Genomic DNA, 23071 nt, shown 5'->3' on the forward strand with positions numbered 1-23071 from the left:
CATGCAGGATCCTGGCTTTATAAACCATTTGTTCTATATTCACTTTATCAAACCCTCAATATAAAATTTTGAAAGGGATTGATCTAGTGAATGTAGACCAAATGTTTCCTCTTATGGGGCAATCTAGAACAAGAGGTCACAGGTACAGGTTGAGAGGCGGTAGATTTAAAACTGAGATGAGGAGGAACTATTTCTCAGAGGGTGGTGAATTTGTGGAACTCGCTTCTCCATAGTGCGGTGGAGTCTGAATTGTTGAATGGTTTCAAAGAGATAGACATATTCCTAACAAAAAAAGGGATAAAGGGATATGGGAAATAGATGGGGAGGTGGTTTTGAGACCAGGGAGATATCAGTAATGCATTTTGGAAGGTCTAATACAGGTAGGAAATATACAGTAAATGGCAGAACCCTTAAGAGTATTGATAGGCAGAGGGATCTGGGTGTACAGGTACACAGGTCACAAAGTGGCAACGCAGGTGGCGAAGGAGTCAAGAAGACATACGGCATGCTTGCCTTCATCGGCTGGAGCATTGAGGTTAACAATTGGCAAGTCATGTTGCAGTTTTATAGAACCCTAGTTAGGCCGCACTTGGAATATAGTGTTCAATTCTGGTCGCCACGTGACCAGAAAGATGTGGAGGCTTTGGAGAGGATACAGAAAAGATTTACCAGGATGTTGCCTGGTATGGAGGGCATTAGTTATGAGGAGAGGTTGGAGAAACTTGGTTTGTTCTCACTGGAACGACGGAGGTTGAGGGGCGACCTGATAGAAGTCTACAAGATTACGAGGGGCATGGACAGAGTGGATAGTCAGAAACTTTTTCCCAGGGTGGAAGAGTAAATTACTAGGGGGCCATAGGTTTAAGGTGCGAGGGAGAAGGTTTAAAGGAGATGTACAAGGCAAGTTTATTTTCTTACACAGAGGGTGGAGGGTGCCTGGAACTCACTGTCGGGGGAGGTAGTGAAAACAGATAAGATAGTGACTTTTAAGGGGCGTCTTGACAAATACATGAATAGGATGGGAATAGAGGGATACGGTCCCTGGAAGGGTAGGGGGTTTTAGTTCAGTCGGACAGCATGGTCGGTGCAGGCTTGGAGGGCCGAAGGGCCTGTTCCTGTGCTGTAATTTTCTTTGTTCTTTGATTGATTGGCAGAGCAAGTTCGAAGGGCTGAATTTGCCTACTTCTGCTCCTAATTCCTATGTTCTTATAAATCAAAGTAAATGGAAATAAGTTACCTTAAATCTCAATGGAAACATTGGTTCAGTCTTCACTGAAGTATGACATTTAATTCCAGGCACCTTACTTTCACAGTGGACGTGATTAGAGTGTTCAGAAAAGAAACACAATTGTTCTAGCAATGAGAGACTTCAATTAGACGAATAGATTTGAGAAGCCAATACAATTCGCCTTAGTAAAGGACGGAAGGGTAATTGATAGTGACATCCAAAATCATGAGGAGTCTGAGCAAATAAGGAGAAAACTGTTCTCACTGGTGAAAGGATGAAGGTCAAAGTCCAACAGTTCTACCTAAACTCTTACTGTGTTTACCCCGTCCAACGCCGGCATCTCCACATCAAAAAGGGATGAAGGACCAGGAGAAACTGATTTAAAGTACCCGTGGATGTGCTGTAATGGGACTTCTCTCATCCAGGAGTCTCTTAAAAGACCCTATTGAGTTTGCCTCCACCACCACTGACGGCAGCCGATTCCACTCGCCCACCACCCTGTGTGTGAAAAACTTACCCCTAACATCTCCCCTGTACCTAGCCCCCCAGCACCCTAAACCTGTGTCCTCTCGTAGCAGCCATTTCCACCCTGGGAAAAAGCCTCTGAGAGTCCACCCGATCTATGCCTCTCAACATCTTATATACCTCTATTAGGTCTCCTCTCATCCTACATCTCTCCAAGGAGAAAAGACCGAGCTCCCTCAGCCTATCCTCATAAGGCATGCCACTCAATCCAGGCAACATCCTTGTAAATCGCCTCTGCACCCTTTCAACATTTTCCACATCCTTCCTGTAATGAGACGACCAGAACTGAGCACAGTACTCCAAGTGGGGTCTGACGAGGGTCTTATATAGCTGCATCATTATCCCCGGACTCCGAAACTCAATCCCTCGATTGATAAAGGCCAGCACACCATACGCCTTCTTAACCACCTCCTCCACCTGCGGGGCCGATTTTTTTTAGAGTCCTATGGACCCGGACCCCAAGGTCCTTCTCATCCTCCACAGTACTAAGAGTCTTTCCCTTTATATTGTACTCCTTCATCCCATTTGACCTGCCAAAATGGACCACCATGCATTTATCTTGGTTGAAGTCCATCTGCCACTTCTCCGCCCAGTCTTGCATCCTATCTATGTCCCTCTGTAACTTCTGACATCCCTCCAGACTATCCACAACCCCACCAACCTTCGTGTCGTCGGCAAACTTACCAACCCATCCCTCCACTTTCTCATCCAGGTCATTTATGAAAATGACAAACAGCAAGGTCGCAGAACAGATCCCTGGGGCACACCACTGGTGACCGACCTCCATTTAGAAAAAGACCCATCTATACCCACTCTCTGCCTCCTTTGGGCAAGCCAGTTCTTTTCCTTCGCCCTCTGAGTTCCAGGGCCGGACTCCACTCCGGAGACACGTCCACTGCTGCTTCCCCAGGAGGGCTGTCCCCCCCAGCAGTACTCAGGCAGGAGTACTTGTTGTGTAGGGGCACATCCACCGGGGTGCTCTCAATCACCCGAGCTTTACCCTTCCTGGCCGTCACCCACTTGGCCTCCACTCGTGGCCCTGGTGTGACCACCTGATGATAGCTCTTGTCTATCACCTCCTCATTCCCCCTTAACAGCCTAAGATCCTCGAGCTGCAGTTCCAGCTCCTTAACACGGCCCCTCAGGAACCGCAGCTCAACACACCCCTCACAGATGTGGATGTCTGGGAGGCCAGGTGCTTCCAGGACCTCCCACATCCTACACTGGGAACAACACACTGGCTTCACACTCATATTTGACCCTTTATACCAAGGTACACATTTAATATTACTGAAAAGAGACAAGCCCCAGAAGCTTTGCATCTTATACTAATCAGAAATGCAAGAATACCACACTTCAATCCCCATGTATATAACAAGGCAAAGGGGTGCTGATTGGCCAAGTTATAGCCATGGAAAAAGCAACAGGGACCAATAGGCTTTCCAGACTCCCAAGTAATTCAGAAAGGGCTCTCGGTTTGAACATATTCCTTTTATTTGCAGGGAACGAGTTCCTGTATGTGGAATGGATGTTGCTTCTAGAAACGTTTGAGCCCTGCACATAACAAGTGTACAGTTTCTCTATTCTGAAAAAACATCCACTCACCATGATTCAGCATCTTCTCAGGTCAGCTTCCACTCCATCTTGGCACAATCTGTACATCAACTTGATCAGTCAAGATTCACTAACAGAAACATCAAACTCCCGTTCCATTGGAAGGTCGCTGACCTGAAATGCTACATGTTTCTCTCTGCAGAGATGCTGCCTGATGAATAAGATTTCCAGCATCAGCAGTATTTTGTTTGGAATACATTTGCACAAGTTCCAGGAAATGACCATCTCCAACAGGAGGGAATCTAACCATCTCCCCATGATCTTCAATGACATTGATGAGGGTAATACATTTGATGTGGTCTAAATGGACTTTAAGCAAGGCTTTTGACAAGGTCCCTCATTTGATTTTTGTCGCATGTATTAACAGTGAAAAGTTTTGTTTCTTGCATGCTATACAAAGCATACCGTACATAGAGAACAAAGAACAATACAGCACAGGAACAGGCCCTTCGGCCCTCCAAGCCCGTGCTGCTCCCTGGTCCAAACTAGACCTTTTGTATCCCTCCATTCCCACTCCGTTCATGTGGCTATCTAGATAAGTCTTAAATGTTCCCAGTGTGTCCGCCTCCACCACCTTGCCCGGCAGCGCATTCCAGGCCCCCACCACCCTCTGTGTAAAATACGTCCTTCTGATATCCGTGTTAAACCTCTCCCCCCTCACCTTGAACCTATGACCCCTCGTGAACGTCACCACCAACCTGGGAAAAAGTTTCCCTATCTATGCCTTTCATAATTTTATACACCTCTATTAGGTCACCCCTCATCCTCCGTCTTTCCAGTGAGAACAACCCCAGTTTACCCAATCTCTCCTCATAACTAAGCCCTTCCATACCAGGCAACATCCTGGTAAACCTCCTCTGCACTCTCTCTAAAGCCTCCACATCCTTCTGGTAGTGTGGCGACCAGAACTGGGCGCAGTATTCCAAATGCGGCCGAACCAACGTTCTATACAACTGCAACATCGGACCCCAACTTTTATACTCTATGCCCCGTCCTATAAAGGCAAGCATGCCATATGCCTTATTCGCTACCTTCTCCACCTGTGACATCACCTTCAAGGATCTGTGGACTTGCACACCCAGGTCCCTCTGCGTATCTACACCCTTTATGGTTCTGCCATTTATCGCATAGCTCCCCCCTACGTTAGTTCTACCAAAATGCATCACTTCGCATTTATCTGGATTGAACTCCATCTGCCATTTCTTTGCCCAAATTTCCAGCCTATCTATATCCTTCTGTAGCCTCTGACAATGTTCCTCACTATCTGCAAGTCCAGCCATTTTTGTGTCATCCGCAAACTTACTGATCACCCCAGTTACACCTTCTTCCAGATCGTTTATATAAATCACAAACAGCAGAGGTCCCAATACAGAGCCCTGCGGAACACCTCTAGTCACAGTCATCCAGCCGGAAAAAGACCCTTCCACTACCTCCCTCTGTCTTCTGTGACCAAGCCAGTTCTCCACCCATCTAGCCACCTCCCTCTTTATCCCATAAGATCCAACCTTTTGCACCAACCTACCATGAGGGACTTTGTCAAACGCTTTATTAAAGTCCATATAGACGACATCCACGGCCCTTCCTTCGTCAACCATTTTAGTCACTTCTTCAAAAAACTCCACCAGCTAAGTGAGGCATGACCTCCCTCTCACAAAACCATGCTATCGTTAATGAGTTTATTCCCTTCTAAATGCGCATACATCCTATCTCAATCCTCTCCAACAACTTCCTTACCACGGACGTCAAGCTCACCGACCTATAATTATCCGGGTTATCCTTCCTACCCTTCTTAAATAACGGGACCACATTGGCTATCCTCCAATCCTCTGGGACCTCACCTGTGTCCAGTGACGAGGCAAAGATTTGCGTCAGAGGCCCAGCGATTTCACCTCTCGTCTCCCTGAGCAGCCTGGGATAGATTCCATCAGGCCCTGGGGATTTGTCAGTCTTTATATTCCCTAACAAACCTCACACTTCCTCCCTTGTAATGGAGATAATGGAGAAGGAGAGTTACAGTCATAGCTAGGGTGTAGAGAAAGATCAGCTTACTGCGAGGTAGGTCCAGTCAAAAGTCTGATGACAGCAGAGAAGCTGTTCTCGAGTCGGTCGGTGCGTGACCTCAGACTTTTGTTTCTTTTCCCCGACGGAAGGTGGAAGAGCGAATGTCTGGGGTGCGTGGGGTCCTTGATTATGCTGGCTGTTTACCATGGCAGACTGGTTAAGTATGGGCAAACATTGAAAAGCAGGAAGCAGAGGGTGATGGTGGAGGAATGTTTCTGTGATCCATATGTCTGTGTCCTATCCCGCTGCGCTGCTTCTTTAGTGCAGCGGGCTGGGAGACTGTAGCGGGGGCCGTTTCGCTGGCTCCACACTGGGCGCCCGGGCCTGAGCATGGCTCCCAGAATTTGCCTTATAGAAAGTTGTTCTGGAAGTCCAGGTCTTCTGGCATTTGTTCTATTCTACATCTAGCTTAACTTCAGTAGGCAGAATTAAGCTGTGTGGCATTTTGTTCAGGACTCAAAGTGAAGACACTATCGTGCAGCCTATGGAAATGTTTCGATGTCTCCTGCAAGGTGGCTATGAAGATTGGAACTGGAATAGCCCATTCAGCCCCTCAGTCTATAACTGTGACAATCCCATTTACCCATCTTTCTTCCATATTTTTAATCCTGGTGAAAGAGGCGACTCAACTGCACTTCCAGAGTGAGGGGCTAAGACCTCTGAGTGCAGCAGACCCTCAGCATCAGCCTGGATTACTCACGCACGCACAAATCCTATCGTATCACTTCCAAAATGATGACAACCGCGCAAAGATATCACTACTTAGCCCCTCAAAAAACTCTTACATTGACAGAGCAAGACCCGGAATACTGCACTGCAATCGTCAGTCTAGCGCGCCAATTCTCTGGACTGAGGTTTGAGTTTATCATCTGACCAAGTGAAAGTTCATTATGACTGAGCGGTGACTGCCGTCTGGCCAGCAGAATCCAGCCAAACCTTCAGAAAAAGACTCAAGATGCTGTATGGGAAAGTTTAATGATGGTTCACCATTAATAGTTTAAGAAACTGTACAAAGAATATACACTAAGAATCACAAGCTCATGGTTGAACAAGTGACAGCACCGTAGACAAACCACCCATCTAATCCTATGGCAGTGAGTGAGTGTAACAAACACCCAGGGCATACATACTACTTGTTATCCACTGTCATTAAAACCATCCCGTCAGCAGCCCCCTGCTCAAAGGGCATCCACCCATCACTGGAGCACACACAGACTTTACAAGCCCAGTGCCAGCAATTGGAAGGCTGCTCAGTAACCATGACTGGTGCTGCACCTCCCAAAGCTCACATCAAGTATGAAGATAAGATGGTCTCCTAATGTCGACCCCATTAGTTCTACATTTAAATCCAGGTTGTGACAAAGGTTCACATGACATTGGATCTGTTAACGGTTGAGGTCTGGTGAACGGAAAGGGCTCCTAGAAATGTTCCTCGTTGTTGGGTTGCCAGTGACTCCTACATCCGGTATTAGGGGGCTAAAGGGCACTGGCCAGGGACATGGGAATATCCCCGGGTTTAAGAGCCACACATCAGGCAATCTGCCCTGTTCTCCAGGGAGCACACCATAGCCGCCTTGTTCTTCTCCTTCTCATCGGCAGCCACTGCTACATTTTCCTGGAGTATTTCCTTGTTCAGAGTGAACTGGATAGGATTGGCTGCAGGCCTGGTCCTTAAATAATACATGCCAGTCTTCAGCCCCTGTAAAACAAAGCAGAGGGGCTGTCAATGCTGCACACTCAGACTAGAACCTATTTTTATACTGTGTCTCAAACAAAGTAAAATCTCCTGAGGTACTTTAATACTTTAAAAAAAAATGACACCAAGGTACAGAAGGATTTATTTGGGCAGGAGACCAAAGGTTTGATCAAAGTCCTGTGTTTTAAGGAGTATTAAAGACAAAGAGAGCAATGGAAAGTCTGGAACCTCATGATGAGGCAGATAAAGCAATGGTGGAGCAAATTTAAATGAGCAATGTGTAAGATGGCAGAATTGGACACAGAGTGCTACTCCAGGACCTGATAAATCTGTGCATTCTCACTCGCCATCCTGCCACACCCTCAGATTCGCTCCCCTCCTCAAGACAGCCAATCTCACAGGGGAAAGTGCTACTAACACCAACAGCCACAGTTACTGAGTAGCTTGTGGGAAAGGGTCAGTGGGAAATGGGATATTCGCCCCAGAGTGTGATGTTTTCCACATCCCCATTCCTCTTGGCAGAGATCTTTCCATCTCCAGCCCTACTCAAGAATCATTGATTGTAACCCCATCTCCTGCAGATGAACATTTAAACCTGCTGAGATCAGTCTCTATCTGGATCAGGTCCTTCCACCATCAATCTGTCGTGTGTGGAGTGTAATCCACCACCTGGTATTTACCTGCTTCCAGCCATAGAAATGCATGCTGGTCAGCTTGCCGTAGTTGGGCTCAGCCACGTGTATATTCAGCGACTGGCTCTGATCAATGTAGGCCCCACGGTCTGCCGCCATCTTAATCACCGTCTTCTGCGATATCTCCCAGACCGTTTTGTACAGTGACTTTAGCTCAGCAGGGATCTCTTCAATGCTCTGCCAAAAGAAACAAGATTTGCAACTCCAATGGGAAAGACATCACTGAACAGTGTAGGCCGAGAACTTCCTGGCACAGTGGTTAGCACTGCTGCCGCACAGCGCCAGGGACCCGGATTCTATTCTGGCCTCGGATCACTGTCTGTGTGGAGTTTGCACATTCTCCCCGTGTCTGTGTGGGTTTCCTCCGGGTGCTCCGGTTTCCTCCCACAGTCCAAAGATGTGCGGGTTAGGTTGATGGTCTAGTTAAATTGCCGCTTAGTGTTGGAGGGACTAGCTAGCGTAAATGCATGGGGTTACGGGTTCAATTCCGGCCTCGGGTCGCTGTCTGTGTGGAGTTTGCACTTTCTCCCCGTGTCTGCGTGGGTTTCCTCCGGGTGCTCCGGTTTCCTCCCACAGTCCAAAGATGTGCAGATTAGGTGCATTGGCCATGCCGAATTGACCCGAGTGTCAGGGGGATTCGCAGGGTAAATGTGTGGGGTTACGGGAAGAGGGCCTGGGTGGGATTGTGGTTGGTACGGACTCAATGGGCCAAATGGCCTCCTTTTGTACTGTAGGAATTCTAGTGAGTGCGTGTGTGAGAGAGGGAGAGAGTTCTTGTGTGTAAATAATGTCAGCATCTGCAATTCTGACATATATGGCAGGGGCTTAGGGAAAGAGGGAGGAATTGGGCCGAACAATCCTGAAAATTGGAGTCAGACCAATGTCAGGAATCACTTCACAGGAAAGTTAGTGAAAATCTAGAACTCAGACCCCCTCCAAAAAGGCCGGGAGCCAATTGAAAATGTCAAAACCGATCGCTACGGTTTCTGAGGATTGGACTTGTGCAAGAGCAACAAGCTGCTGGGTGACAGATAACAGGATTCACCCTCCTGGCTTACTGCATCCACTAATAAAGGGGCGCTTAAAACACACCAAGCCTTGTCTCTTTATGCTCCATCTTATCTGTGACTGGTTCTGCACAACATGAATTAGTTAAATGGCTGGGTGAGTTGCTACAACCAGTTTTCCAGATACACGTAGAATGATTCTGTCATATTTGCAAAGACCACCATACAGGACTTGCACATCAATCGCGATGCTCTGTCCATGGATTCATTTGCCATTGCCAGCCTATTCACCAACATACCACTCAAAGAACGTATAAACATGTTATTTATTTGTTTGTGTCACAAATAGGCTTACAATAACATTGCAATTAAGTTACTGTGAAAATCTCCTAGTCGCCACACTCCGGTGCCTGTTTGGGTACAGAGGGAGAATTTATACAGACAGGGTCGCTGTCTGTGTGGAGTTTGCACATTCTCCTCGTGTCTGCGCGGGTTTCCTTTGGGTGCTCCGGTTCCCTCCCACAGTCCAAAGATGTGCGGGCTAGGTTGATTGGCCATGCTAAATTGCCCCTTAGTGTCCCGGGATGCATAGGTTAGAGGGGTTAGTGGGTAAATATGTAGGGATATGTGGATAGGGCCTGGGTGGGATTGTGGTTGGTGCAGACACGATGGGCCGAATGGCCTCTTTCTGCACTGTAGGATTCTAATTTAGCATGGCCAATGCACCTGACCAGCACGTCTTTCAGACTGTGGGAGGAAACCGGAGCACCCGGAGGAAACGCACACAGACACGGGGAGAAGGTGCAGACTCCACACAGACAGTGACCCAAGCCGGGAATTGAACCCGGGTCCCTGGCGCTGTGAGGCAGCAGTTCTAACCACTGTGTCACCCCTAAACATTTGTACTACAGCACTCTAACATGGTGACCTAGACCTGCAGACGTTGAGAGAATTAGGATTCACTGAGCTTATGAATTCAGCAACTCATGCAGGTGAGTTCCGTTTTAATGATGCCATGTATACCCAAATAGATGGTGTTGCTATGGGATACCCTCTAAGCCCAGCTCTCGCTAACGTCTTTGTTGGGTTCCATGAGAAACATGTTTTCAATGATCTCCTACCCCTCGCATGTTTCCTATATGCAGATGCCTTACACATCTTGAATAGGCTTCATCCTGCACTCAGATCAACCTTTGAAAGGAAGCATTTAGACAAGCTCCCTTTCCTCGATGTACCAGTTGCGAAATCAGCTAGGGGGTGTTCTAGAGCCTTCTCCACAGGCCCAGCTTCACTGCTCGGTATACACGCTGGGACTCCACGCTCTGTAAGATTGACCTCATCAGCAATCTGGGAAACAGGGCCCGAGCCACATACCACGTGAGCTTGATGCTGAATTCGGCAAATCAAAGACACCCTGTGGGATAATGGCTTCCCTGATCAGATAATTGCTCGCTGTATACCATACAAACTCACGAATGGGCCAATTTGCTTGATAAAGACACCATTTTCTCTCCTGAAAAGTGCCCAGTCTACCTCAAAGGGCAAGGTCTCTCAAAATGTGAGCAACAGGTGAAGCTAGCAGTTTCACACTGTTACTATGCACAGTAAGTAGTCTCACAACACCAGGTTAAAGTCCAACGGGCCTGAGGGCACTCACCTGATGGAAGGGGCAGCGCTCCGAAAGCTCGTGCTACCAAATAAACCTGTTGGACTTTAACCTGGTGTTGTGAAGACTACTTACTGTGCCCACCCCAGTCCCACGCCGGCATCTCCACATCGTGTTACGATGCGGTAGCAACATGAGTGATATTGGTCACTAACAGGAAGCTGCCATCAAACCAAAAAGACATTGTGCCGATCACAGGAGTAATGCGGGGTATGAATTTCAGTGCCAGTGTGCTGCTAGCTGTGTAGACCATTGATATCCACCAGCCATTGGAACTAACAGGGTACTGGTCTCACCCAATCAGCCCAATGATTTCAGCCCATTGAGATGAAGGTGACTGACCTGGAACTCTCCGGAGAGGACGCGACGTGTGTAGATGTTGCTGGTGCAGGGTACACTGGCAAAACTCCAACACAATGTCCAGCATCAGATGTGATTCCACAACTGGACCTTTTCTAAACAATTCTCAGTGTGCTAAGAATGACACTGGCAACCAATTTAAGATGGTCAGTCAGGCTCGCATGTGTGACTAAAGTGGTCCGAATGCTACTAAACTCTACTCTGGCTGACACACATTGTTGCTAACCTGCCTCTGCGGGGAGGAAAACCAAGACAACAAACTCAGATAAGATGGATATGGGACCAACTGGAATGCGCCTGGAGTGAGCAAGTTGCAGTGTATCCTACCTGGATTGATCCATTCTGGGAAATGATCTGGTTCTTCATTTCTTCACTCCACAGTCCGTGTTCAGTCAGGTCTTTCAGCAAATGTGGGTTAACAACCTGTGAGAATTACAAACAGCATTACACACGGCTGCTGCTGCCGCCCACTGCCCCTGCGTCTCTACACATTACATTTCCCACAGCGTTCTGTACTTTCAGCCCATTGAGATGAAGGCGACTGACCTGGAACTCTCCGGAGAGGACGCGACGTGTGTAGATGTTGCTGGTGTAGGGTTCAATTGATTCGTTGTTACCCAGGATCTGGGCTGTCGAGGCAGTCGGCATTGGGGCAATGAGGAGGCTGTTCCTAACTCCATGTCTAAGTGAAGGGAAGAGTATGAAGAACAAGAAGCCTCGTCATATCAAGAATTCTCAAGAAAAAGTTTAATACAGAGCAAGAAAGGACATAACTCAAATAATGAGATTTGTCTCATTATAGGTCACAGAATCACAGCACAAAGGAGGCCATTCAGCCCATCATGTCTGTGCCAGCCCCTTGACAACTTTCCAGTCAATCCCCTTCCATTGTTCTTTCTCCGTAGCTCTCTTTTTCCCTCATCTCTGGTGCAAAGTTTCAGGTTCCATGGGTTCAAACAGCCTGAGTTTGAGATCAAAGAGGATGTGTTGGAACTATTGAATGGCATCAAGGTTGGTAAGTCGCCGGGACCGGATGGGATGTACCCCAGGTTACTGTGGGAGGCGAGGGAGGAGATTGCGGAGCCTTTGGCGATGATCTTTGCATCGTCGATGGAGACGGGAGAGGTTCCGGAGGATTGCAGATGTGGTCCCTATATTCAAGAAAGGGAACAGGGACAGCCCGGGAAATTACCGACCGGTGAGTCTAACCTCAGTGGTTGGTAAGTTGATGGAGAGGATCCTGAGAGACAGGATTTATGATCATCTAGAGAAGTTTAGTATGATCAAAAGTAGTCAGCACGGCTTTGTCAAGGGCAGGTCGTGCCTTACGAGCCTGGTTGAGTTCTTTGAAAATGTGACCAAACACATTGACGAAGGAAGAGCGGTGGATGTGGTCTATATGGACTTCAGCAAGGCGTTCGATAAGGTCCCCCATGCAAGACTTCTTGAGAAAGTGAGAGGGCATGGGATCCAAGGGGCTGTTGCCTTGTGGATCCAGAACTGGCTTGCCTGCAGAAGGCAGAGAGTGGCTGTGGAGGGGTCTTTCTCTGCATGGCGGTCAGTGACCAGTGGAGTGCCCCAGGGATCTGTTCTGGGACCCTTGCTGTTTGTCATTTTCATAAATGACCTGGATGAGGAAGTGGAGGGATGGGTTGGTAAGTTTGCTGACGACACCAAGGTAGGTGGTGTTGTGGATAGTTTGGAGGGATGTCAGAAGTTGCAGCGAGACATAGATAGAATGCAAGACTGGGCGGAGAAGTGGCAGATGGACTTCAACCCGGATAAGTGTGTGGTGATCCATTTTGGCAGATCCAATGGGATGAAGCAGTAGTATAATATGAAGGGTACCATTCTTAGCAGTGTAGAGGATCAGAAGGACCTTGGGGTCCGGGTCCATAGGACTCTTAAATCGGCCTCGCAGGTGGAGGATGCGGTCAAGAAGGCGTACGGCGTACTGGCCTTCATTAATCGAGGGATTGAGTTTAGGAGTCGGGAGATAATGCTGCAGCTTTATAGGACCCTGGTTAGACCGCACTTGGAGTACTGCGCGCAGTTCTGGTCACCTCATTACAGGAAAGATGTTGAAGCCATTGAAAGGGTGCAGAGGAGATTTACAAGGATGTTGCCTGGATTGGGGGGCATGCCTTATGAGGATAGGTTGAGGGAGCTTGGTCTCTTCTCCCTGGAGAGACGAAGGATGAGAGGTGACCTGATAGAGGTTTACAAGATGTTGAGAGGTCTGGATAGGGTAGACTCTCAGAGGCTATTTCCAAGGGCTGAAATGGTTGCTACGAGAGGACACAGGTTTAAGGTGCTGGGGGGTAGGTACAGAGGAGATGTCAGGGGTAAGTTTTTCACTCAGAGGGTGGTGGGTGAGTGGAATCGGCTGACGTCGGTGGTGGTGGAGGCAAACTCGTTGGGGTCTTTTAAGAGACTTCTGGATGAGTACATGGGATTTAATGGGATTGAGGGCTATAGATAGGCCTAGACGTGGGGATGTGATCGGCGCAACCTGTGGGCCGAAGGGCCTGTTTGTGCTGTGGCTTTCTATGTTCTATGTTCAAACCCGACTCCCACTCCTTTCTAAAGCAGCTAGCTACTGACCCATTGGTTTGAAATCAATGGCTGATTGATCACTAAAGATCACATTGGGGGAGTCCCATTAACGGGTAAATAGGAAGTCGAGGTGGATTTGTAAAGGGCAGGTTAAAAAAGGTTTTAATCAAAAAAGAATTTGTGAGGATAAATACTGAAACATCAACAATAACCTTCAAATTCGGGCCAGGAACCCTGAAAGAGGGGGGCGGGGAGTGGGGGGCAAGAAAAATATCAAAGTCTAACTGGACTAATAAATAGATAACAAGGGAACCATTGAATACATGAGACAAACACCAATATTTTAAAAGAAATAGTGAGGAGAAAGAGCATAGAAATATCCAGCACTATCCTCCTCAAACCCAACCTGCTGCAGCCCTCCACCCCACTGACTCCCCACATCCCTCCAGCTCGCCACCCCCTGTCGCCCCATATCCCTCCAGCTCTCCACCATTGCCCCCATATCCTTCCAGTCCTCCACCGCCCCCCCCGTCGCCCCATATCCCTCCAGCTTTCCACACCCCCCGTTGCCCCATATCCCTCCAGCCCTCAACCCCCACCATCGTCCCATATCTTTCCAGCTCTCCACCTATTCAAAATTATTTCTGGAAACCCACTTTGCAATCTTCTCCTTTAGCTCCTTCCAGTCCCAAAGATCAGTGGGAGTGACGTCCACATGTCATACTGAAGGATCTGAAAATAGAGCGGTCAGAATGGGTTATATCCAGTTCAGTACAGAGCAATGCAACAATCCTGAGAACACTGTCACACACGCACTGTTGCAGAGCGCACACACTGTGCACTCGGTTATTGCTACCACATGAGGCATTGCAGTGTCTGGTAGAGAAGTGTAGAGGTTGCTTTATTCTGTATCTAGCCTGTGCTGCACTGACATCTGCTGCAGTATTAGTTCCAAACACAAGCTGTCCTGCAGCCCTTTATCCAAAGAATGAGCAAGTATCAGCAGACATATCAAACACTCAGGGCCCGATTTTATCAACAATTTGCACCCGTTTTCGGGCACGAAATCGCAGTAAGGTCGGGTGTGAGGCCTTTATCGCAATCTGCAATCGCATCTGCTCAGACCGCCACTTTACCGAGACCCGCGAATGGCGGGGATCCATTCCACGCCCAAATCGGGCACAACGACGATTTAAATGCATTTGCATGCATTTAAATTGAATTAATGAACTGCCCGCCCAACTCTCTCAGCACTTCCCCCTTTACCACCGCGTTTGCCGATCCGGAACCGCACCTTTAGGGACCTGCTGAATAAAAGTCTGAATCGGGCGCTCCGGCCTCTGAAGAGCGAGTTCAGAGCTTCCAACGGCTCCCTGACTCAGATCTGTGGTGGGGGGGAGGGGGGGAGTGAGGTCAGATCATTGTCTGGTTTGGGGGGGTGGGGGGAGGAGGCAGGTCAGATGTATCTCTGGCGGGGAGGGCTGATCGGTGCCTGGTGGTGGTGCGGGGGGGGGGGGGGGGGGGGGAATCATCAGATGTTCGTCTGGAGGGGAGGGGGAGTGAGGCCCGATCGTTGTCTTGGGGGGGGGGGGGGGGGGGGGATCTCTGCTGGGGGGCAAGGGGTCCGCTGCCACTCTGCGGGCAATCGGTTGGGGGGGGGGGGGGGGGTGGCAATCGGTCTGGGTAGTAGGAGGGAGGGGGTGAATAAGGGACACACACACACATCACTGTCCCCCTTATCCACCACCCCCCGCTACCCAGACCGATCGCCACCCCTGTCCCCCTTCCCCCCCCCCCCCCCCCCCCACCGATCGCCCCCAGAGTAGTAGCGGACCCCTTGCACCAAGATGCATCCTCGCTCCCGCTTTTCGCTCCCGGGCCGCTTTCTGCGGATCGAGAGCGAACCGACACGGGCGCGCTTTTTCCAATTTTTTCTAACTGCGCATGCGCAGTTCAGAGCTCCGATCGTTCTGCAGCGCTAAGCCCCGCCCACAGCGCGAATCGGACTGGAGATGGCTGAGAGCGTATGGGGGCGCCTGATAGAAGATTTCTAAGTCGGATCTGTACTACGCCCAGATTCGGCACTTAGAATGAAAATGGTAAAATCGGGCCCTCAGTGCGCAATTCAGTCAGACCTCACACAGGAGGAACCACTAGCTAGCGATCCATAGCAGCCCTTTAATAACTCCAGGGGTCAACACCTCGCCTTAGATTAGTTAATTGGATACAGTGGTGCAGTGGTTATATTACTGAATTATTCAGAGGTTTGGTCTAATGATCCAGAAACACAAAGCAAGATCCTCCTTAGAATTTCAAACTCGTATTCTAAAGATCAGGAAATAGAAAGCTAGGAGCAGTAAGAGAGAGCATGAAGCTACCCGATTGTTATAAACACCCTTTATGGAAGTGAACTTACCATCCTTACGCTCTAGGCTGACTGGTAACTCCAGCCCAATGTCAACCCGACTGATTCCCAACTGCCCACTAAAGTGGGTCCAGAGAGGCCCTCGCTTGTTAAGGAGGCAGCCCACCCCCCACGTTCACAGGGCAACAAATTCCAGTCTTGCCTATAACGCCCAAGATCCCAAAAATAAATAAATAAACCCAAGGCATCAGGAATCTGGATGGTTATAAAGAGGAAGCTAGAGATAAGTAACAGGGAGGAACACGGAGGCTGTACCAGGACTAAAGGCCAATAGCCTCACTACAACAACTTGTGGCGTAAATGGTTAATGTTAAATGTAATTAGACCATCCACATGATAACAGACCTACCCGAGGGGCGATTCTGTGTCAAGCCCTGGCTAGGCCTTGTCCTGTATGTAGTTAGAAGAATGTTGGACGGCACGGTAGCACGGTGGTTAGCACTGCTGCCTCACAGCGCCAGGGACCCAGGTTCAATTCTGGCCTCGGGTCACTGTCTGTGTGGAGTTTACACGTTCTCCCCGTGTCTGTGTGGGTTTCCTCCGGGTGCTCCGGTTTCCTCCCACAGTCCAAAGATGTGCGGGTTAGGTGCATTGGCCATGCTGAACTGACTCTATTGTCAGGGATTAACTGGGTAAAAATGTGGGGTTACAGGAAATAGGGCCTGTGTGGGATTGTGGTCAGTACAGACTCGATGGGATGAATGGCCTTCTTCTGCACTGTTCTATGAGTCCTTACAAGTGGCTGTATTGCTCAAATCAAAGACAGAGTTTACCAACAGCCTTGTTCCAGCAGTTTATAATCAATACTATCCAAGGACAAGCAAAGCAAAGGCTCACAACTGTAACAGATCACTCACCCCCTTGCTGACAGGGCAGCCCTGGTAACTCTCATAAGGGCCCAGTTCCTTGGCCAGGTCACAACTCGCGTCCAGTGCTGCATAGTAAATAGTCTCAAAGATCTGGATGTTGAGTTCCTGCGCTTCTTCACTCTCAAAGGGGTAGCGCATCAGGATGAAGGCATCTGCGAGCCCCTGAACTCCGATTCCTATCGGCCGGTGCTTTTTGTTAGAATATTCCGCCTAAAACAAGTGGTGGAATGCAAGGTTAAACACTCATCTCAAGGCCTGTGATTTATAATGTTCCATCGGTAATATTCCAGACTCCAGGGACTGCCGCACTACTGATATTGGCCTGAACATCCTGTCCCCCTGCTCTTGGGGTAGCATGGTAGCACAGTGGTTAGCACTGCTGCCTCACAGCGCCAGGGACCCCGGTTCGATTCCCGGCTTGGGTCACCGTCTGTGCGGAGTCTGCACGTTCTCCCCATGTCTGTGTGGGTTTCCTCCGGATGCTCCGGTTTCCTCCCACAGTCCAAGACGTGCTGGTTAGGTGCATTGGCCGTGCTAAATCTCCCTCAGCTACCCGAACCGGCGCTGGAGTGTGGCGACTAGGGGATTTTCATAGTAACTTCATTGCAGTGTTAATGTAAGTCTACTTGTGACACTAATAAATAAACTTTATTTTAGAAACCCAAAGCAGCTCAGTTCAGACATCAACCTGAGAAACAGATCGTTTATGCAGAGGAGGAGGCTGATCAGTCCAGTGTATCTGTGCCATCCACAAGAGAGCTATCCAACCTAATGCCACTTCCCAGCCCATGGTTTGTAGCCCTGGAGAACATTCAACTGCTTTCCTTTCTGGTGTGCTGAGGGTTCAGCTTCCACCACCCTTGCAGACAGAGTTCCAGACACCATTTACATCAAATCTTTGCCCTCTATTTGACCACTGGCCACTGTAATGACTTCAATCAGGCCATTGAGGTTGGCCTATTGGAGTATGAACTCCCTGATTAAGGATCCCATCTACAGGTCCAGGCAGCAGGTGATTGAGAGGGTCATCCAACCCGACTCTCTGCCTCTCTACCACAGCTACGTTCGCGGCCGGGCGTCCCTGGAAAGGGAACATGTGGTGTCTGGGGGCACAGTTGACGCCTTCCGTGTCCGCTGGGCACCGCAGGGGCTGGGGTGTTTTATTGACCCCTTTAATCACATTTTAATTTGATGTTTTAAGTTTCTTTTCCGCTTTGTTTTTTTGTTTCGGCCGATTCCCCTCCGAGCTGCCCCTTTTGAGTTGTCCCCAAGTTAATTTGATTTTGTTTATTTGGTTGGGAAAAAAGGAGTTCCCTGATTAAGGATCCAATTGATGGGCCAATCAAGGAGTCTTTGCTTTGTACTTAACTGGGAGAGTCAGTTCCTCGGCCACCCCCGGAGGTAGACTGCTGGCTGCGAGCACTCTGTGTACTGCTGTCAGAGTTTGTAAATAAAGGGATTTTGGTGAGGGGACTTCTGCCTCCTCAGACTTATTACACCCACCTCCCCACTGTACAGCCTTGGCCCTCACCCCCAATCTAAGAACAGGGTTGTCCAGCCTGCCAGCTGTTAACGTACCTCTGGGATGGGATAGTAGTTCACTTCAATGATCTTATTCAGGTTCCGAACAACCACCCGCGTGACTTCAGCCAGTTTTTTGAAGTCGTAGGTGTGATCAGCGGTGACGTACATATTCAACGCCAGAGAAGCCAAGTTACAAACTGCAACCTGCCGACAGAAAGCAAAACCAGGTGAATAGCATCAGCCTCACGTATCACACAACACATTTAACACAGCCCCAGTAATAATTAGCTCAGCAGGCAGCTCCCCCAGTGATCAGGCGAGTAAAAGGCACCCAGTTTGTGTTTTGAGATAAAGACAAACCACAAGCTCAACACAAGGCAGCACTGAGCTAATGTTAACCAAGATCAGTGAAAACAAAGTTCGCTGTGTACACCCTGCGCCTCGGAGAGAAGGAAAACAAATAAGCGGTGTCCATTAAAACCAGGTTTACACCAATCAGCAACCATAAAAATACCAAATTACTGTGGAGTAGACAATTGGCAAAAACTGATCTACTGTCAATGAGTTATGTCACAGGAGTGACCATATCAGCGAACAGGCAGCCTCTAAGGTTTTCCAAATGGATATATTGTGCTACAGCCAATGAGCTCCAAAATACCAAAGTGGTTCAGTGGACAGCACTCTCACCTTGAAGAAGTCCCAGTCCAGGGACCTGAACTCTCAATGTGAGCCCCATTGCCACAGGCAAGCTGTTCCAGTGCAGCCATCATTGTGGAAATTGCCCAGGCAAGTCTTGGACAAATTCCAGCCAATTACCACCCCATCGCAATAACCTGCTCAGTGACGCCAAGTTTGGCTTCCGCCAGGGTCATTCAGCTCCTGACCTCATGGTTCAAGCATGGACAAAGGAGCTGGATTCCAGAGGTGAAGCGAGTGACTGCCCTTGACATCAAGGCCACATTTGACCGAGTGTAGCACTGACATCAAGGAGCCTTATCCATATGATAGTCCTGGGGAATCAGGAGGAAAACTCTCGCTGGTTGGAGTCGCACCTGGTACAAAGGAAGATGGCTATGGTTGTGGAGGGTCAGTCATCTCAACTCCAGGGCATCTCTGCAGGAGTCCCTCAGGGTGGTGTCCTAGACCCAACCATCTTCAGCTGCTTCATCAATGACCACCCCTCTGTCATAAGGTCAGAAGTGGGGATGTTCGCTGATGATTGCACAATGTTCAACACCATTCGCGACTCCTCAGATACTGAAACAGTCCATGTTCAAATGCAGCAAGACCTGGACAATATCCAGGCTTGGGCTGACAAGTATAATTCAAAGCCTGTCCAACACCTACAAGGCAAAGTCAGGAGTGTGATGGAATACTCCCCACTTGCCTGATGGGTGCAGCTCCAACACTCAAGAAGCTCAACACCATCCAGGACAAAGCAGCCCACTTGATTGGCACCCCATCCACAAACATTCACCCTCTCCATCACTGACAGCAATGTGTAACATCTACAAGATGTATTGCAAGAACTCACCAAGGCTCCTTAGGCAGCACCTTCCAAACCCACAACTACTACCATCTAGAAGGACAAGGGCACCATCAAGTGGAGGTTCCCCTCCAGGTCACTCACTTGACTTGGAAATATATCGCTGTTCCTTCACTGCTGCTGGGTCAAAATCCTGCAAGTCCCTCCCTAACAGCACAGGGTAATGTATTAGCATGGATAGAGGATTGGTTAACTAACAGAAAGCAAAGAGTGCGGGTAAATGGGTGTTTTTCTGGTTGCTGATCAGTGACTAGTGGTGTGCCTCAGGGATCAGTGCTGGGACCGCAATTGTTTACGATTTACATAGATGATTTGGAGTTGGGGATCAAGTGCAGTGTGTCCAAGTTCGCAGATGACACTCAGATGAGTGGCAGAGCAAAGTGTGCAGAGGATGCTGAAAGTCTGCAAAGGGATATAGATAGTCTAAGTGAGTGAGCGAGGGTCTGGCAGATGGAGTACAATGTTGGTAAATGTGAGGTCATCCATTTTGGTAGGAATAACAGCAAAATGGATTATTATTTAAATGGTAAAAAATTGCAGCATGCTGCTGTGCAGAGGGACCTGGATGTCCTTGTGCAGGAATCACAAAAAGTTGGTTTGTCAGTGCAGCAGGTAATTAAGAAGGCAAATGGAATTTTGTCCTTCATTGCTAGAACATGGAACAGTACAGCACAGTACAGGCCCTTTGGCCCTCGATGTTGTGCCGAGCTTTGTCCGAAACCAAGATCAAGCTATCCCACTCCCTATCATTCTGGTGTGCTCCATGTGCCTATCCAATAACCGCTCGAAAGTTCCTAAAGTGTCCAACTCCACTATCACAGCAGGAGGATGGAGTTTAAAAACAGCGAGGTTATGTTGCAGCTGTATAAGGTGCTGGTGAGGCCATATCTGGAGTACTGTGTACAGTTTTGGTCTCCTTAATTGAGAATCGAAGGAGTGCAGAGAAGATTCACTAGGTTGATTCCGGAGTTGAGAGGGTTGGCTTATGAGGGGAGACTGAGTAGACTGGGGCTATACTCATTGGAATTCAGAAGAATGAGGGGAGATCTTATCGAAACATATAAGAGTATGAAGGGAATAGATAAGATAGAAGCAGGGAAGTTGTTTCCACTGGTGGGTGAAACTAGAACTAGGGGGCATGGCCTCAAAATAAGGGGGAGCAGATTTAGGACTGAGTTGAGGAGGAACCTCTTCACACAAAGGGTTGTGAATCTGTGGAATTCCCTGCCCAGTGAAGCAGTTGAAGCTACCTCATTGAATGTTTTTAAGGCAAGGATAGATACAATTTTGAACAGTAAAGGAATTAAGGGTTATGGTGAGCGGGTGGGTAAGTGGAGCTGAGTCCACAAAAAGATCAGCCATGATCTTATTGAATGGCGGAGCAGGCTCGAGGGACCAGGTGGCCTACTCCTGCTCCGAGTTCTTATGTTCTTAGGACCGTGGGTGCAGCTCAACACCACCTTCTTGAAGACAATTTGGGATGGGAAATGAATGCAGGCCTAGCCAGTAACACCGACATCCCATGAATGAATTTTAAAACTCCAGGCCAACACTACCAGTGCAGAGGGAGTGCTGCACTGTTGGACATGCACTTTTCCACATGTGACATTAAGCCCACCTCCTTGGCTAGATGTGAAAGATTCTCCCATGGTATAATTTCCAAAGCAGTGTCCGAGGTAACATTTACCCTCAAGTAACGTCCTGAACACAGATTACCTGGTCATTATTTGAGTGCTGTTCATAGGGTCTTGCTGTGCACAAATTGGCTGCTGCGTTCCCTACATTACAGCAGTGACTATCCTTCAAAAGGCACATCATTGGCTGCAAAGCTTGACAGAAATGCAAGTTTAATGGTAAACACGTGCTGATGCCGCAGTGATTGTAACCAGTTTTCTGTTGGGGTTTGATCAGCTTTGCACAAATTAACAGGGTGGTATATGCTCAAAGCTCACCTCATCATTACTGGTGTATTCCACAATCTCAGTGCACAGGTTGCTGCTTTTGATGGTGCCGAGATTCTGCTGGTTACTCTTCCTATTGCAGGCATCTTTATACAGCATGTAAGGAGTTCCCGTCTCTGTCTGCGACTCGATGACTGCGTACCACAGCTGCTGGGCCTTCACCACTTTGCGTGCACGTCCCTCTTTCTCATACCTGCCAGAAGGGAAGGCTGGTTGGTACACAGTCTGATATTTAAATACATCCACTGGTTACTGTTCAGACCAGCATCATAGCCCATTTAAACCAATACAGAAACAAGCCTACAACAGGTTAGCGAGGTGGGTGAAGGAAGGGGTGCAGGGCAAAGGAAATCAAGGGATTAGTGAACAGTGTGGACACATGGGCCTAAGAAACAAACCATAGGCGGTAACTAAACAACCTGTTAAATGTTATTATTTCTATCCAAATTTATTCAATAGCAAAATTGTGCTATGGTCCATGCAGATCTGGACTCAGTGTTATACAGTGACAGGCCCGTCCCCACCAGTACTGTACCCCAGTGTTATACAGCAACAGGCCCGTCCCCACCAGTACTGTACCACAATGTTATAGTGACAGACCTGTCCCCACCAGTACTGTACCCCAATGTTATAGTGACAGACCCGTCCCCACCAGTACTGTACCCCAGTGTTATACAGTGACAGACCCGTCCCCACCAGTACTGTACCCGTGTTATAGTGACAGACCTGTCCCCACCAGTACTGTACCCCCAGTGTTATACAGTGACAGACCCATCCCCACCAGTACTGTACCCCAGTGTTACAGTGACAGACCCGTCCCCACCAGTACTGTACCCCAGTGTTAATACACTGACAGACCCGTTCCCACCAGTACTGTACCCCAGTGTTAATACAGTGACAGACCCGTCCCCACCAGTACTGTACCCCAGTGTTACACAGTGACAGACCCATCCCCACCAGTACTGTACCCCAGTGTTAATACACTGACAGACCCGTTCCCACCAGTACTGTACCCCAGTGTTAATACAGTGACAGACCCGTCCCCACCAGTACTGTACCCCAGTGTTAATACACTGACAGACCCGTTCCCACCAGTACTGTACCCCAGTGTTAATACAGTGACAGACCCGTCCCCACCAGTACTGTACCCCAGTGTTAATACACTGACAGACCCGTTCCCACCAGTACTGTACCCCAGTGTTAATACAGTGACAGACCCGTCCCCACCAGTACTGTACCCCAGTGTTAATACACTGACAGACCCGTTCCCACCAGTACTGTACCCCAGTGTTAATACAGTGACAGACCCGTCCCCACCAGTACTGTACCCCAGTGTTAATA

The 23071-nt window shown here is 48.7% G+C and overlaps 1 protein-coding gene across 1 annotated transcript in view; it reads right to left on the reverse strand.

Annotated features, from left to right (window-relative positions):
* Window positions 1-6385: 6385 nt before the first annotated feature.
* Window positions 6386-23071, reverse strand: part of rrm1 (ribonucleotide reductase M1 polypeptide) — a 37740-nt gene continuing 21054 nt past the window's right edge. Inside the window, 9 exon segments of the mRNA XM_078205004.1 lie at window positions 6386-7127; window positions 7805-7993; window positions 11177-11272; window positions 11396-11531; window positions 14062-14113; window positions 14116-14137; window positions 16688-16909; window positions 18278-18427; window positions 21722-21923. Coding sequence (XP_078061130.1) covers window positions 6945-7127; window positions 7805-7993; window positions 11177-11272; window positions 11396-11531; window positions 14062-14113; window positions 14116-14137; window positions 16688-16909; window positions 18278-18427; window positions 21722-21923 — 1252 coding nt within the window. The 3' untranslated portion in view covers window positions 6386-6944.

This window comes from Mustelus asterias, unplaced genomic scaffold, assembly GCF_964213995.1.
Source record: "Mustelus asterias unplaced genomic scaffold, sMusAst1.hap1.1 HAP1_SCAFFOLD_539, whole genome shotgun sequence".
Classification (NCBI taxonomy): domain Eukaryota; kingdom Metazoa; phylum Chordata; class Chondrichthyes; order Carcharhiniformes; family Triakidae; genus Mustelus; species Mustelus asterias.